At 37.1% G+C, this 17,559-nt stretch overlaps 1 protein-coding gene across 4 annotated transcripts in view; it reads left to right on the top strand.

Annotated features, from left to right (window-relative positions):
* The window catches only part of zdhhc20b (zinc finger DHHC-type palmitoyltransferase 20b), a 63,771-nt gene that overhangs the window by 13,717 nt on the left and 32,495 nt on the right, over positions 1 to 17,559 (top strand). For 3 of the 4 annotated variants that reach the window (XR_005632705.1, XM_039745439.1, XM_039745440.1), the window contains exons 4-7: positions 7,277 to 7,397; positions 11,691 to 11,760; positions 15,710 to 15,742; positions 15,873 to 15,993. Coding sequence is in view for 3 of the 4 variants with exons in the window: in XM_039745439.1 (XP_039601373.1) it covers positions 7,277 to 7,397; positions 11,691 to 11,760; positions 15,710 to 15,742; positions 15,873 to 15,993 (345 nt within the window). In the remaining variant the exon portion in view is untranslated. The remainder of the gene's footprint in view (positions 1 to 7,276; positions 7,398 to 11,690; positions 11,761 to 15,709; positions 15,743 to 15,872; positions 15,994 to 17,559) is intronic. The other variant, XM_039745441.1, reaches the window with a different exon arrangement.

Raw genomic sequence — 17,559 nt, 5'->3', positions numbered from 1 at the left:
GCCTCACTACAAATTAAGAGTGAAGGCGCTACCTACAACCACACAATCATTCAGGAAGTGGTCCCCTGAGGCTGGGGTCACATAGTGAGAACATTGAAGAGGCTGTTGACTGCACAGCTGATTATATCAACTTCTGTATGGACATTGTAGTTTCAGCAAGAACAGTATGCTGCTATGCTAACAAGCCATGGATTACAAGTGACATCAAGGGCCTTTTGAACCAGAAGAAAAGGGCTTTTAAAGACAGCGATCAGCATGAGCTCAGGCGTGTGCAGAAGGAACTCCGAGTCCAGCTAAGGGCGGCGAAGGAGCAGTACAGGAGAAAGCTGGAGCAGAAATTGCAGAATAACAGCATGAAGGAAGTGTGGGATGGGATGAAGATCATCACTGGCTGCAGCTCGAAGCAGGGTGCCACCATCGAGAGAGATGTGGAGAGAGCAAACCAAATGAACAACTTCTTTAACAGGTTTGACCACCGTAACCCACTCTCCTCGGAGTACTTCATCCTCCAACCATCTTTCTGCTGATACCAGCATAGGTGAGACATCCCCACCCACAATTACAGCAGCACAGGTGAGCAGAGAGCTGAGGAGACTTCGTGTCAGCAAAGCAGTGGGTCCAGTCGCCACGACTGCTGAAGGCCTGTGTGTTGAAACTGGGGAGTCCTCTACAGCGCATCTTCAACATCAGCCTGGAACAGGGGATAGTCCAGAGGCTTTGGAAAACATCTTGTATCACCCCAGTCCCAAAGGTATCACGTCCTAGTGAGCTGAATGACTTCCGGCCTGTTGCTCTGATGTCACATGTGATGAAGACCATGGAGCGGCTGCTGCTTCACCACCTGAGGCCACAGGTCTGCCACGCTCTCGACCCTCTGCAGTTCACATACCAGGAGAAGGTGGGAGCGGAGGATGCCATCATCTATATGCTACACCAATCCCTCTCCCACTTGGACAGAGGCAGTGGTGCTGTAAGAATTATGTTTTTGGACTTCTCTAGCGCCTTCAACACCATGCAACCTCTGCTCCTTAGGGACAAGCTGACTGAGATGGGAGTAGACTCGCACCTTGTGGCATGGATCGTGGACTATCTTACAGACAGACCTCAGTATGTGCATCTCGAGAACTGCAGGTCTGACATGGTGTTCAGCAACACAGGAGCACCGCAGGGGACTGTACTTTCTCCGGTCCTGTTCAGCCTATATACATCAGACTTCCAATACGATTGGGAGTCCTGCCACATGCAAAAGTTCGCTGTTGACACTGCTATTGTGGGCTGCATCAGGAGTGGGCAGGAGGAAGAGTACAGGAAGCTAATCAAAAACTTTAAATGGTGTGACTCAAACCACTTACACCTGAACACCAGCAAGACCAAGGAACTGGTGGTGGATTTTAGGAGGCCCAGGCCCCTCATGGACCCTGTGATCATCAGAGGAGACTGTGTGCAGAGGGTACAAACCTATAAATACCTGGGAGTGCAGCTGGATGAAAAAATCGGACTGGACTGCCAATACTGATGCTCTGTGTAAGAAAGGTCAGAGCCGACTATACTTTCTTAGAAGGTTGGCGTCCTTTAACATCTGCAGTAGGATGCTGCAGATATTCTACCAGACGGTTGTGGCGAGTGCCCTCTTCTACGCGGTTGTGTGCTGGGGAGGCAGTATAAAGAAGGACGTCTCACACCTGAACAAACTTGTTAAGAAGTCAGACCCTATTGTTTGAATAAAGCTGGACAGTTTAACATCTGTAGCAGAGCGATGGGCACTAAGCAAACTCCTGTCAATCATGGAGAATCCACTGCATCCACTTAACAGTGTCATCTCCAGGCAGAGGAGTAGCTTCAGTGACAGACTTTTGTCACTGTCTTACTCCACTGACAGACTGAGGAGATCGTTCCTCCCCCACACTATGTGACTCTTCAGTTCCACCCAGGGGAGTATATTCTAACATTATTCAAAGTTATTGTCTGTTTTTACATGCATTTTTATTACTCTTTAATATTGTTTTTTGTATCAGTATACTGCTGCTGGATTATGTGAATTTCCCCTTGGGATTAATAAAGTATTTATCTATCAATAACATGTACATGACCCTTTATAAGCCTGTTTCTTTTTAAATACTAACCACAATTATAAAAGTTTATTACATTTATATTGAGCTTTTCTTACCTACTTAAAACGCTTTACATAGCCAGTGGGGAACCACTTCTGCCACAGTCTGCAACTGCAGACATTTTTGCATCACTATACTTGCCACACATTAGATACTAGGCTGTAATGGAGTGCGAGAAATAGTTACCCCATAAGAGACCGTGGATGATTAGGGTCCAGAATGACTAGGCCATGGTTGTCAATTTAGCAAGGCTGTTGGGAGATACCCAGCTATTTTCAAGGAATGGCCAGAAATCTTGTATTCTATGTAATCTATGACAACAGAGAGACAGGACTTTGCTTTTATGTTTAATTTGTAGAATGACAGCAGTTTTTATGACATAGTATCTGCTTCACTACACTAGGGCTTTAAATCCATACACAGACTACAGGGTAATTGTCCCCTGAAGACATCACCAACACCTCATCAGCAGCAGCTCAAGCTTTACCTAGATGATCTCCCATCCGAGTACTGGCTGGGCCCAAACATGTGTAGAGTTGGGTAAATTACGTGTTCTAAAGTGCAGGTGGTATACTTGCTTGCATAACAGTATGTGCAAGGACCGTTGAAAAAACAAATAACTAAAAAAATAATAACCGTGTATATTTTTCATCCATGTTTGTTCCTAACTGTTCTATAAATTTTATATTGTGGATGGTGGAGGTGGTAAGCAAGGAACAGGAGAACCAAAGTGGGTTTTGGGTGTAAACTGGACCAGCCTGTTTTAATGCAGTCATCCAAAAAAAGTAATGACAGAGTTTGAGAAGCATGCATTACAGGAACGAATTTGAGAGAGGGAGCATCGATGAAGAGAGGTTCGTACATATGCAAATACAGAGGAGAAGTGCTAAAAGTACACATAGGGCAAGTGATAGCTAATATTTTTAAATTATTCAATTATCTGTCTTTGACAGGCAACGTTTCTAGTATATATACTGTGTGTGTGTGTGTGTGTGTGTGTGTGTGTGTGTGTGTGTGTGTGTGTGTATATATATATATACATATATACACACACACACGAGGTGTGGCAGAAAAGTAATGAGACTTATTTTTTTATTTACCGTTTTTATTTTTTTCAAACATCAATGTTATCCCCTTCAAAGTAGTTCCCTTGGGCAGCTACACACTGATGGAGACGTTGTTCCCACTGTTGGTAGCAGCGCTAGAAGTCTTTAACCGGTATGGTCTTCAGCATGTCCGTTACACTCTTTTGGATGTTTTCTAAAGTCCCGAAATGACGTCCTTTGAGGACATTTTTCAGTTTAGGAAAAAGAAAAAAGTCACACGGACTGAGGTCAGGTGAATAAAGGGGCTGGGGAACCACAGGAATGCCTTTTGAGGTCAAAAATTCTGTTATGGAGAGGGCAGTGTGACAAGGGGCATTGTCATGATGGAGCTTCCATTTGTTTGCAATGTCTGGTCTCGCGCGAATGACCCTTTTTTCTGAGCCTTTCAAGGATGTCTTTATAAAAAACTTGGTTGATAGTTTGTCCTGGAGGAACAAATTCTTTGTGGACGATTCCCCTTTAGTCAAAAAAACAAATCAGCGATCTTCGATTTGCTCATTCGAGCTTTCTTTGGTCGAGGAGAGTTTGCAGTGTGCCACTCCTGACTTTGCCTCTTGGTCTCAGGATCGTATTCAAAAATCCATGATTCATCACCTGTGATCACACGACTAAAGAAATCTTGCTCATTAGCGATTCTGTCAACAAGATCAAGACACTTGTTTTTTCGATTGTCCTTCTGCTCAATTGTGAGGTTTTTCGGCACCATTTTGGCACAGACCTTTCGCATTTGCAAATGTTCAGTCAAAATTTGATGAACTGTAAATCTGTTCAAATTTATTGTTCACTCAACATTCTTAATGTTAAACGACGGTCTGATCTCACAAGAGTGTTCACACGTTCAATGTTTTCATTGGTTTTCGAAGTTAAAGGCCTCCCTGAACGGTGTTCATCTTCAACGTGTTTTCTGCCTTCCAAAAATGATTTGTGCCAGTGAAAAACTTGAACTCGGGATAAAGAATGTTCCCCATAGGCCTGTTTTAACTTTTCAAAGTCACACTTGCCGATTCTCCAAGCTTAACACAAAATTTAATGGCACAACGTTGCTCCAAATTCCCCTGTTCCATTTTGCGTGACGCACAACCAAAAACACAACTTTGCTAATAGCAGTCACAAAAATCACGTAGTTAACGGAAGGAGTTGAAACTCGTACTGAGCTATGGGAGGGTACTGATACACGTGCTCTATCAAGGACAACAGCGCAGTGTTGCCAGTCTCATTACTTTTCTGCTACACCTCACATATAATATACTTTCATTTTTTTTTTTTTTCTTTTTCATTCCTTGCTTCTCTCCCATAAAAATCGTTTTTGTGGAGTGTCGTAAAGAATGCAGAGTCGCAAATGTCTTGTTGCAGTCAACAACTTCTGTATCCAGTCAGAGTGACAACTAGCTTCAGGATAGGCTCTGTGACAAGTGACATTACTTTGATTGACAAAGCTTAAAAGGGTAACCTGACCTAGGTGATGTGGTTCTAGTTTAATATTTTTTTACTTCCACATGAAATGTGGAATACTCTCAGGTATGTTCAGTGCTTTGGAGATGGTATTTTAGTCCTTCCACAGATCTGTTCCACCTCTATAATTATATCTCTGACTTGTTTTGAATGCTGCTTTGGCTTTATTTTGTTTTGCTTTGTGGAAAATCTCTACTATACTGTTGGACTACAGTGAGAGAGAGGATGTTTATTGTTACTTACTCACCACATTTGTTAATTGATAAGTGAATACATTGAACCTGAACAAAGTTAGGCTTGTATCCCTGCCTTGGATACATAGGGTTAAGGAGGTGGATAGATGGATACAGCATATGTAATGTTCCCAAATTTATCATTTCCTGAGTTTAATGTTTCTTGGACACTGTTGTTAAACATAAAAAATCTGTTATCTGAACAAGAGTAAGTCTTTTAAAATTACAATCATACTACAGCTAAAAGTGACTATATTTTGATATTTGCCTCTGTTGTCTGTCTGATTAAATTAGTTTTGCAAGTGATGCAAATCTGATATATGCGCGTTTCAGATATCTATCCTGAATGTGCATCATGTATGCAAAGTTAATAAAAATTACCTTATCAGACTGATGAGACTTAACATATGCTGGTTGTTGTGCCACTTCACATCATTCCAGTGCATGACGCCTGCAAAGTTGTTAGCTAATGATGGCAAAGAAGAGAAATTGAAAATAAAAAATCTTAGCTGTTTTCTTGAGTGCAGGTTTCACCTGTTCTGCAATTATAAAGCTGTGATCACGAGACAGGAGCTTGGACTGACGGGGACTTGGATGTCAAGGTTTTGCATGCTAAACAGTGATTACAAATGTAGTGTAAATCATTTCTGAAAATGTGATTCCATGTTATTTTTGCTTTAAAGTTCAGATCTTTGTTACTCATGTAAAATTGGTTTTACACGCTATGCTGCAGTTGTTAAACGTGTGGTTTAACAACTTCATTTTTATCAACAACATGGCCATACCATTCATGAAAAGAAATAAAAATCTGAAACAACAAAAAGGGCAATATTAATTACAGAAATTAAACAGAACAATCGGGAGATGTTCATAACTATTAACTGCAGCCAAACTGTTAAACAAAACACAAAAAAACTTCAACAGAGTGAAACAAAACCTGCAATTATGTGATTCTGATAAAAACTGACAGTTTCCTCCATTTAACGTTTTCTGCATTTAACACCTTTCCCCACATTTGTTGTTTTCAGTCAGTTTCTAAAAAAATGCAAAATGGAGGTTCTGCTCTGTGTTTACTGCATATGTATATATGTGTGTATGAGATATGTACACAGTCAATTCCAGAATCATTTGTACCCCTGAAGGAAAGGGACAAATGGACTATGTAAAATAAACAGTGCAAATAATGACACAAATATTCCTTAAATGTTTGGAGAGATTGCTTACAATTTATCTAATCATTTCTACAAGAACACTGTTTTTATTTTCAGAATTTTGTATGTTCTCAACAGTATGGCACGCAGAAATGAATTGGGTGGAGATGGGTGCTTATCGTAATTTGAGCTGGCTCTTTGCCTAATTCATTGTAATATGATTAGTAAAAAGAAATTGGATATGAACATTTTTAAGCATGTAACCAGGCTGTATTTAGCAGCTCATCGTAAATTATTTCTTTTACAGTCATATAAAAAAGTTTGAGAACCCCTCTTAATTCTTTGGATTTTTGTTTATCATTGGCTGAACAAAATTAGATAGGTGCATAAATTTTCACAAATGTTATTACTTTTCAGTTACAGTGATAGTAATAACCAGAATACTTTAGCTGCCCTTATTCTAAATATTAAATAACAATCAATAGTTTTTGGAATCAAAGTAGGTATAGTTTATGTATGTGCAAGTGTCTGATCCTAGAAATGAATCAAAAGAATCAATTCTCCTAAATGGGTAGTTAAAAAGAATCAATTCAGTAAAGTGAATTGAAATGCCCATCACAAAGATGGTTGGCTACATCCGTTTAATAGGATACACCTTCTCGTGATTGTGATGGGTCTTATATTTAAATAACAATTTCCCAAGTACCACTAGGAGTTTTTCTTTTTGATCTTTCTGTGGCTACACAGGCATACTCCTGTTTTTCCATAATAATAGTCATAATAATAAATAAACTTAAGGACATACAAACATTCATGTAATACTGAGAATTGTTAATCTATGTCAAGTCTATGTTGATATATTTATTTTTAATTAAATATTAAAAGGTTTGGTGAAAGTGAAATCCATATATGCGAGCGGCAGAGACGCGAAGTGCAGGCCAGGGGGTTGGCGAGCGAAGCCCCCTAGTTTAAAATAAGACATTCCAAGACATGCCATACCAGCAGCATTTCATACTATATGTAGTCTGTCATCCCAGCTCAGATTTTCTTCAGAAAAGCAACTGTGCTTTTTAAAATTTGCGAAAGTACTGTATTAATGATGAATTGTCTGCAGCAAGGTCCCTAAAACAGCAAGTGCATATTAAAAGGGGGAAAAACAAGCATCGTTTTTGATATTGCATTGTAAATGTCATTATCCTTATTTTTAATAAATGTATTTACAGTTCTGTTTGCCCAAGGCTGATAAAGAGCAATTTGAAAGAGAAGAAAGGCCAGAATTGCAACAAGAAATTCTCAGGAGAGTAGCTAAAGATTTACCTCTCAGCACAAGGACAGGGACAGGTGGTAAGTTTTTCCCCGGTGTTGTTTTAATCCACCTATTTATTCTTAAAACATTCTTTCTTGTTCTGATTGACTCCTATTCCTGGAGATCCAAGACTACATAGGATCATTTTTTTTATACAGATTTGTCACTCTACACAGTAATTTATTTCAGACATTTTCTACTTTTACTTCTAATTTCTTGAAAATTTAGGCTGACTTTAGCTATTATATATTTGTTAAGAATATGGATTTATGTGAAAATGAAAATGCAATAAATGTTATGTTTAGTGGATACTTATTTCTGCTTTTTATGTTGCATATTTTATTCTTGCTTATACATTCAGTTTTCTGCTTGTACATTAATTTTTCTGCTTGTATTCTGTATTTCATTGCACATTTAAAAATGTCCCGAGTATTTCATTTTACATTTTCAAATGACGAAGCTTGAGTGTCTGCCAATCTGCTATAATCCCTCTTCAAATCAGAAAATCACATGGCACACTTCAGCACAGAATGGAAAATACAGAAATCAAATCCCAGTAAATAACTTTTTGTGTAATACTTCATTTTTCAAAATAATACAAAAGTAAAGTTGAATAAATACTTATGCAGCAGAGTGTAAAATTGAAAAGAGTGAGTTCTTTGATGTTGGTCAGTAACAGTGGTTAATTACACTTACAGAAACTATTGTGCATTTAAAGTGGACTTTCTCACTGCATGCATCTAATTTAGAGTAAACTATTTTTTAATATTGGCATTATGCATTATATAGTAGGACAAAAGACTTCCATAAAGACTGATACCCTGATATGGAGATTTGTTCTTTTTGCTTTATCTAGTATATACTAGGGTTGTCACAATACCAAAATTGAAATCTTTGATTTGATATGACAAAAGAAATGAAATTTGATACCCAATGAAGTATATGATGTAACACATTAAAACATGTTTTAAATACATTGCAATTCTGTAAGCATTAAAATCTAACATTGATGAAAACTAATAATAAAATGGTAGAAATTGCATTCATCAAATTTAAATTGTAAATTTACAGGTTGTGTAATTTTTTTGTAAAAGGTAAGAGTAAAGTTCTGTAAACAATTAAGGACTTGTTCACACGGGCGTTAAGTTTTTGGATAAACGAACTTGCTCTGAACGTCCTAGACGTTTATGTTGCATTTTGTGGTGGCGATCGATTGACTTCTACACCGGCGTTCGTTTGTCTCTGTCTAACGCCAGCCTGCAGCCCAAATTGTAGTTTGTGTGTTAACCTGTGGAGGCAGTGTCGGGAACTGGATATGAAAGCCCTTGTCGTTTTATTTGAGGTGCCTCCTTTCAATATGCACCATTTTGCTATGTTAGATATTAATCTTCTTGTTTTAAAAATGCTCGTAATGGCGCGTAGGGAGAGAAAAATCCGCCGCTACTGGGTTCATCCTCTGACTGCACAATGTCGGGTTAAAGGAAGTTTTTTTGTGCTTTATGAAGAAATGCGAAAATTTCCGCAAGTTTTTAATTACTGTCGGATGTCGGTTTCCACTTTTGATTGTCTGCTGCAGCTGGTGCAATGCCACATTGCACGCCGATCAACCAATATGCGACTTGGTGTTAGCCCCGAAGAGAGACTACTTGTCACTTTGAGGAAGGTCCTCTGAAGCGTAAAATAAACGCGCAGAAAGCGAACTAGAAGCGGTTTCCTTGCGTTCGTTGGGTTTTGAACGCCAAGAAAAAGCTGCATGCAACGTTTTTTTGATGCCGTATAAACGCGCTGCGGACAAACGCGACGTCACCAAAGCCCGTGTGAACACTCTCATTGACTCCTACGTAGAAAACACTCGGCGCTTGATCCGCCACCGGACGTTCTGACGCAAAAAAGCTCGATTTTAACACCCGTGTGAACAAGACTTTAGGCCTTGTTCACACGGGCGTTAGGTTTTTGGATAAACGAACTTGCTCTGAACGTCCTAGACGTTTATGTTGCATTTTGTGGTGGCGATCGATTGACTTCTACACCGGCGTTCGTTTGTCTCTGTCTAACGCCAGCCTGCAGCCCAAATTGTAGTTTGTGTGTTAACCTGTGGAGGCAGTGTCGGGAACTGGATATGAAAGCCCTTGTCGTTTTATTTGAGGTGCCTCCTTTCAATATGGACCATTTTGCTATGTTAGATATTAATCTTCTTGTTTTAAAATACTGTAATACGCGACGTAGGGAGAGAAAAAATCGCCGCCGCTACTGGGTTCATCCTCTGACTGCACAACGTCGGGTTAAAGCAGTGCTTCTCAATTATTTTCTGTCATGCCCCCCCTAGGAAGAAGAAAACATCTCCCCCCATCGACTATAAATAGTATCATTTGTCTTTAAAATTGTTATAAGTACACCTCTGCATAACACTGTATCCTTATTAACGTATAAGAGAATAAAAAGAAAGAAATATGGACCAATTTACAACAAAGAATAGCTTTATTAAATGTAACAGAAAAGATTTAAAGTGCATTCTAAATTCAAAAAATTTAAAAGAAAAATAAAAAGCATGTTCCCGAGGTCAAACGCGACCTCCTTGACGGAGCCACAGGGGCGCGCCCCAATATTTGAGAAACACTGGGTTAAAGGAAGTTTTTTGTGCTTTATGAAGAAATGCGAAAATTTCCGCGCAAGTTTTTTAATTACTGTCGGATGTCGGTTTCCACTTTTGATTGTCTGCTGCAGCTGGTGCAATGCCACATTGCACGCCGATCAACCAAAATGCGACTTGGTGTTAGCCCCGAAGAGAGACTACTTGTCACTTTGAGGAAGGTCCTCTGAAGCGTAAAATAAATGCGCAGAAAGCGAACTAGAAGCGGTTTCCTTGCGTTCGTTGGGTTTTGAACGCCAAGAAAAAGCTGCATGCAACGTTTTTTGATGCCGTATAAACGCTGCGGACAAACGCCGTCACCAAAGCCCGTGTGAACACTCTCATTGACTCCTACGTAGAAAACACTCGGCGCTTGATCCGCGCTCACCGGACGTTACGAACGCAAAAAAAAATGCTCGATTTTAACGCCCGTGTGAACAAGGCCTAAAAGTAAAGATTTTTAAATCTGGTCTGAAGTTTGGAATTAAATGTTAATTGAGTAAATACTGCTATATTTGGTAAACAATATACATTAAAAATATTAAACCAAACATTTAATAAATGCTCAAGTAAACAAAACATAAATGTGATCTTTTGTAAACAGTTGTTCAGAAAAGTAAGACACAAACACACCACTAACACACTTACAGGCTTTGCATAAATGCAAACCATGCACATTGCATTTTTGTGTAAATAAACTATAATGGTTTGTAACTAGTGTATCAAAGTGTTCTTTTGTGAGGCCACTACATACTTTTGTTAGGTTGCAAATAAGCCTTGATATACTAAATACATGCACATATGCCCAGCTGGAAGTACATGAGTACATGGAGGAGTTGCGCCACTATGCATTTAAGCCACTATGCATTTAAGCCCTGAAATGTTATAGCACCTTGCATTATTTAGTACATTGGATAAAATATGATTTTAAAATCACATTTAATAAAATAAAAGATACTAATGCTCTACGGCAACAGACTTAATAGTGAGGGTTTAAAACTCAAGGGAGCAAAGGAGCCGCAATACCAAAGAGTGTTACTCTTTAATGAAGAGCATAAAAGTAACCCTGCCGTGATGTGTTAAACATTTACATGGCTACAAAAAACATTTTATACTGTAGGAAAAAATTACATTCCTTCTTAAAGCACAACCATTTACAAAATTATGCTTAATTTAGAAGTAAGATGCCTCTTGAAATTTATTTGTGTTGACTTGCTTGCAAATCTTGAATACATACTTGCATGCATCTTGTGGTTTTATGTTCCCATTTGCTATGAAGCCGAAGTATTTCCAGACACTAGTCTGGCTGCATTATTTGTCAGTTAAGCATGCTGGTAAAGGCTGTGATGCTTCTGCAATTTCCATCTTATTAACACCAGTGAGTGGATGGAAGTGGAGCTGCAACTCAAGCCATACCAAACTGGAATTGCATTCCTAATGTAGGTTGTACAATTGATACCATGAAAAAATGACTATTGAAGTAATTTTAAAATGTTAAAATGTATTCTTAGCTATATTTCAATACATTTGACAACCCTGGTATATACATTTGTTTTCTTTTAGTTCCTGTAATTACTACAGCCTCTTGGTTAAAGTCTTGCAGCATGCCTTCCATAGTAAACTTTGAAGTATTTTGAGATGCCTAGCTCTGGTAAAGCTGTCTCCATCGTGTTAATAAAAGTAATATATATTTTATCAACAGCTATTCGATATTGTGACAGATGCCAAGTAATTAAACCTGACAGGTGTCATCACTGCTCTGCATGTGATATGTAAGTTTTAATTTCTTTAATGACTTTTAATAATATTTAATAGCATATCACCCTCCCCAAGTAACACCTTCAGTTATCCATTATTACTTAAGCATATGTATCAGTGCTTAAAAATACTTGAAGTTACTATTACTTTTTACTGTTAAAAGTAAAGAACTGAAGAAGTACTTGAATTGAAATTGTATTTAAATGAAAAGCAAAGCAGGTACTGTAAGTAATTTGTTCTAGCAACTATGACAGAGCAATGGAGTCAGTATTTTACTTGCATGATTTTATATTAGTTGGAAATATAATAGATAACATATGATATGCATCATAATAATTAGTGCCGCTGCCCATGTGAATTTGATTTCAATTTCCCTCCCCATCACTTTGTTTATGCAATATTACCATCTATTTTCATCGAGTTCTTCCTGGACACATTGGTTTACAGTAATCCCTACTCGATCGGGGGTGTTGTTCCAGAACCCCCCTTGATAGGTGAAAATCCGCGAAGTACAAACCACATGTTTGTATGATTATTTTTATATATTTTAAGCCCTTATAAACTCTCCCACTCTGTTTATAAATATTCCCCGCACAGTTATACAGCATAAACCCTTTGTATTCTCTTAAATATTAGGTAAGATTCATTGAAATTATGTATGTAAACACACTGTTTATATACAGTAAAACCTAAGTATTATTTTAAAGATATCGAGTGTCTCCGATATCACATATGTTACAGCCATTACGATAGACAGGCCACCAGCAATAAATACGTACAATGCAAGAAAAATTGTATACAGTAAATGTGTGTACAGTGACACTAAACATATGTACATGTACTAAGTACTGTAAGTAGAAAATTAATTATGGTTACTCACCAACAATGACACGATGACTTGTCCGATAATGAGTTTAATTTTACTGCACAACAAAGGAGAGCGTTACAGCTCTTCTAAAGGAGCCACTTCAGGCGATTGTGTAGCACTGCCGTTGTTCTTCTTCCGGCAGTCTTCAATCCAAATCCCTAAAGCAGATTCCATCCAGACTACTGCCTTATTACATCCACTTACAACTCATTTTGCACCCTAGTTAAAAGGACACTGCGGCCGTAGATCTTATATTCCTTTCCTACTTTTTAAATAAAAAGAATTGTAGCCTCATTGATGCCGTAATGGCGTCCTACAGCAGTGTACCTTTTCCCTTCCTTCAGCATATACAAAACTTTTACCTTTTCGGCAATCGTTAGCATCTTCCGTTGGCGCTTGGGCATGGCCCCTGAAGTAGTAGCAGGAGCAGATCGTTTTGGAGCCATAATGAAGGGGTTGACTATGCACAAAGATAAACACAAAAGAGCACAAAAGTTAACTCTTTACACAACGAAACATGTTGATGCTGAAAGAGCGAGACGAGACTTCCTGGTTAACGCTGAAGAATCGAATTCGGTGCTCCTTCGCTGAGAAATTCAGCACACGTGAACTTAACTGCGTGCTCTGATTGGTTAGCTTCTCAGCCGTCTGCCAGTAGTGTCCCTTGCATGAAATCAAATGGGCAAACCAACTGAGGAAGCATGTACAGGAAGTAAAAAGACCCATTGTCCGCAGAACCCGTGAAGCAGCAAAATCTGTGTTATATATTTAGATATGCTTACATATAAAATCCGCGATAAAGTGAAGCCGTGAAAGTCGAAGCCTGATATAGCGAGGGATTACTGTATATCCCAAATATGTCATTTTAAGGTTAATTAAAAGCTCTAAATTATTCTGGTGTGTGAATGTGCATATTAAATGTGGTGGATTCCATCCAGGGTTGGTTTGTGCTTTTGAGTCTGCTGGAGTGGGATTCAACAATTCTGTGCTACCCTATAATGGTAGAGAATTGTCCCAAACATGATAGAGACAAAAAGTCCAATGAAGGGTGCTATTTTTCTTCTGTGCAGAATGACTTTACTGCCTCTGAATCATATTTGACAGGCCTTCAGTGGTTAGTTTGACAGTATTTGCCATTAAGGTGAAATGTGGATATGAGAATCATAAATGTATTAAGTTATATTTTGATTTATAGTGTACAGGGCCTTTAAATAATTCCAGCAAGGACTGTACCTGCCTTTTGGCAATTTCTAACTTTCCCTTTTTTAAAATGCTGGCATGTGTTTGCTGTTTGACAGTTTTTTAGAGTAATGTGTAGGTGTCACAATATGTAAAGGCAGAATAACAAGCACTTTTTATTTTAAATTGTGCACGTTTGAGGTTTCTGCCTGTGTGTTTTTGTTATTTGTTTGTTTTTCTTGTTTTTGAAGCTAGTTGTAAATATGGTATTGGTTTGTAAAAAGAAAACAAAGAAAATCATTGTATTGAAGCACCGTCTTGCTCTTGATGTCTGTTCCTACATCAAAAGTCACTCTAAACTATACCTTACTACCATTCTTAACTGTACTAGCCAATTTTCTCATTAGGCTGTATGCTGCAGCAACCAGTAATAATGTCATGGAGTGATCCACATTGTGGCAAAGGTAATAGGATCTCACAGCCCATGTAATATCAGTGTGACTGCCAGTACTATTATTCCATTTGTAATTAATTTGTTTTTCATTTAAATATTGTTGGTTGTTAGACCTTACTGTATTAAAAGTGAATAAAAGATTGATATGATTTATTTTGATTTAAGACTTTACTTTAACAAAAGCTGAAATTATACTATTAATGTTTTGTGAATTTACTGTATTGCAGTGGGCTGGTGCCCTGCCCGGGGTTTGTTTCCTGTTTTGCGCCCTGTGTTGGCTGGGATTTGCTCCAGCAGACCCCTGTGACCCTGTAGTTAGAATATAGCGGGTTGGATGATGGATGGGTGGATGAATTTACTGTATTCCAAACTTTAGCACATTATAGTAGAGAGAGAGAGGTTAGGAGCATGTGCTGATACAGCGCATTGCTGCACCCACCACACGACAAACCAACTCAGCATCCCAGATTAGGATCTGAGTGCAGCCATGTAACGGGTGACACCTCAGCACCACACTAGTTCAGATGGAATGGAACGGTGCAAGTTTTTTTTACGGTGGCTGGAGCGCCAATTCTGCCACCAGCAGGTTATAGTAGATGTGGCTTTTACAATGGATACATTTTTCTGAGTATCTTTGACAGTTTATTATATTTGCCATTATTTTTCTGTAAAACAAATGTAAATTTATAGCTCAACTTGCATATTCATTTTTATTTTTTGATTTCAAAAGTTTTATTAGCATTGTATACAATCTGCGTGAGCATATTCACTTTGATAAATAGTGTGACCTTGTACAGGTAGAGGACACAGTATGGTTTTTCTCAAAACTTGTGCAAGAATGTTTGCCAATTTGTAAAACTATGACTTCAGTTCTTTTAAATTCTGTATTATCACTTTTTGTTTGACTGGTCTTGTTTTGTTATTTAAAAAAAAACCTTTCAACCATCACAATATTAGCCACATGAATGCTGCAGCAGATGTGGCAGTACACAACAGAAATTAGTAAAAATGCAATTATAAATAATACATTAGACTGATTTCTGTAGTCTATTATTGCAAGAGTAGTTTCAGGGAAAGGTGAATTACATTGTTTAACTGTTAAAAGATGCAGATCATAATACTGAGGCATCTTGTATAGTGTGATTAATTTGTTTACCAAAAAGAGCATTAAATAACTAACATTTATTACCTCATCTAATTAGTCATAATAGTTAAATATTTCTATACATAATAGTTCTTAGAACATTCAGCAATGCAGACAGCATATTTAAGATGTCCTTTACTTCACTCATTAAAAGTTAATCGTAATAATGTGCTCAAATGAAAGTTACTACATTATTGCTTAAAAAAATTAACCGTTTATAGATATAGATAGATACATATAGATATATGTATATATATATACACACATCAATAAGAATCAGACCGTTTTATTAATGCTTGACAATTTCTTTTGTAATAGGTGTGTCCTGAAAATGGATCATCATTGTCCTTGGTATGTTTTCATGCATTTTAATACTTGCATTATAGTACATGTGTTTATTCTTTGATTTTTACAGTCATTATAAGCTGTCAATAGTAAACTGAATTACTAATGTTAATTTTATTTCTTTTTTTACTTATAGGGTGAATAATTGTGTTGGATTTTCAAACTATAAATTCTTCATCCTGTTTTTGGCATATTCCTTGATTTACTGTTTGTTTATTGCTGCTACTGTTCTTCAGTATTTTATTAAGTTTTGGACAGTAAGTTTAATTTTCATTATCTGTCATATCCTTAAAGAATTTCTAGAATGAAACAGTTATGCCAAAGTTTTATTGTAATAGACTGATAATTGTGGGAACAAAATGAAAGGGAAACACATCACAATTGTTTTCTTACCCTGAGAAATGTCTATAAGAGAAATCACCACTTTCATTTTCAGGATTTAGTTTTTCATTGTCTACACTGCATCTTTAAAGTCAAGTTGTTCAGTAACATAATACCTCATAAAATTGCTTACACTATTGCATTAAGAATATAAGTATATTTTAAATTTGAGAAAACATGTTTCGTGTACTGATTCATCTTATTTTTATGTTTCATCTGCAAGAAGCTGTGATTCCTATTCATTCCAACACGTTGGCTAACCCACCATTGATTTATAAGAACATTACATGGAGAATGATACCACTTGCAGAATGAAAAATGCTAGCAGATTCTAAAAGTTTTCCCAGCTTCATAATGACTTTTCTTGGAAATTTAATTTCACTTCCTAATTCCAAGGAAAATATTTAATAATAAATGCTACTTATTCTACACAGCTTCACTTTTTTTTTCTTTCTCTGATGGCTTATATTAGAAAGTCATTGATGGAAAGTTCCTGTTCTGTTTGCAGCATATCCTAACATTCCTTATACAATCGTTTAGTTTAACTAGACTAATCAGTACAGCATCCACTTAGTTATTAATATTTTCAAGGTAAGATGACAGTAATAGACACTTGATTAATGTAATAAAAGAATATTCAAATTGATATTTTATTTTTGCCATAGGTGCCTGTATATTATCTATTGAATCTATCAAATCCATATAAATTGTGAATTGTTTTATCACACAAGCTTTTTGCTGAATGCATGCTTAATTCCTCTAATTGATGGTTTTATTTTTATAACGTATTATCTAATGGTACCATACTGTTTAATTTTATTTGAAAAAATGATAGTTATTTTATGTGGAAATAAATTAAGGGTCATCAATCTATTGATATCTCTCTGAGTCCATCTAGAATCATCTAAACTGATTAGCAGAAAATTGGTAAAGTGCAGGGGTGGTCAATTATGATTTAAGGAGATCCGGATAGAGAAAATTTCCTCATGTACAGGTCCGCAGCATCATCATGTTTAAGTTGCATTACAATTTTTACGTTACAATTAACATTATATATTTTGATGTAGCATTGCCATTGTATCAACATCTGCACTGTGTGAAGTCAAATCAAACAAAGAAAGTTCAATGCCATTTCAACAACATTTATTTTTAGTGCAACTCTGTGCTCTGGAGGGCTACATACAATAAAATTAAGAAAAAATAAATAACAGTAAGGGCAAGTTAACTTTGACATTCAACTGAGAATTAGAAATAATAAGTACTTTCATAATAATAATAGTACAAGTTTTAATGTTTCAACAAAAAAGACTTGGCCTTATATAAAAATAAAATATATAACTGTTTTTAATATGTGCACGCCTGGAGAGGCATAACCAGTTTTACAGTAAATCTGAACATCTTTAAATAACTGAACCTATCTTCCCCTCCTTCTTTCCCTCATA

Source organism: Polypterus senegalus, chromosome 2, assembly GCF_016835505.1.
Source record: "Polypterus senegalus isolate Bchr_013 chromosome 2, ASM1683550v1, whole genome shotgun sequence".
NCBI lineage: Eukaryota > Metazoa > Chordata > Cladistia > Polypteriformes > Polypteridae > Polypterus > Polypterus senegalus.
Note: the sequence above shows the minus strand (reverse complement) of the source record. Positions and strands in the feature narration are given on the sequence as shown.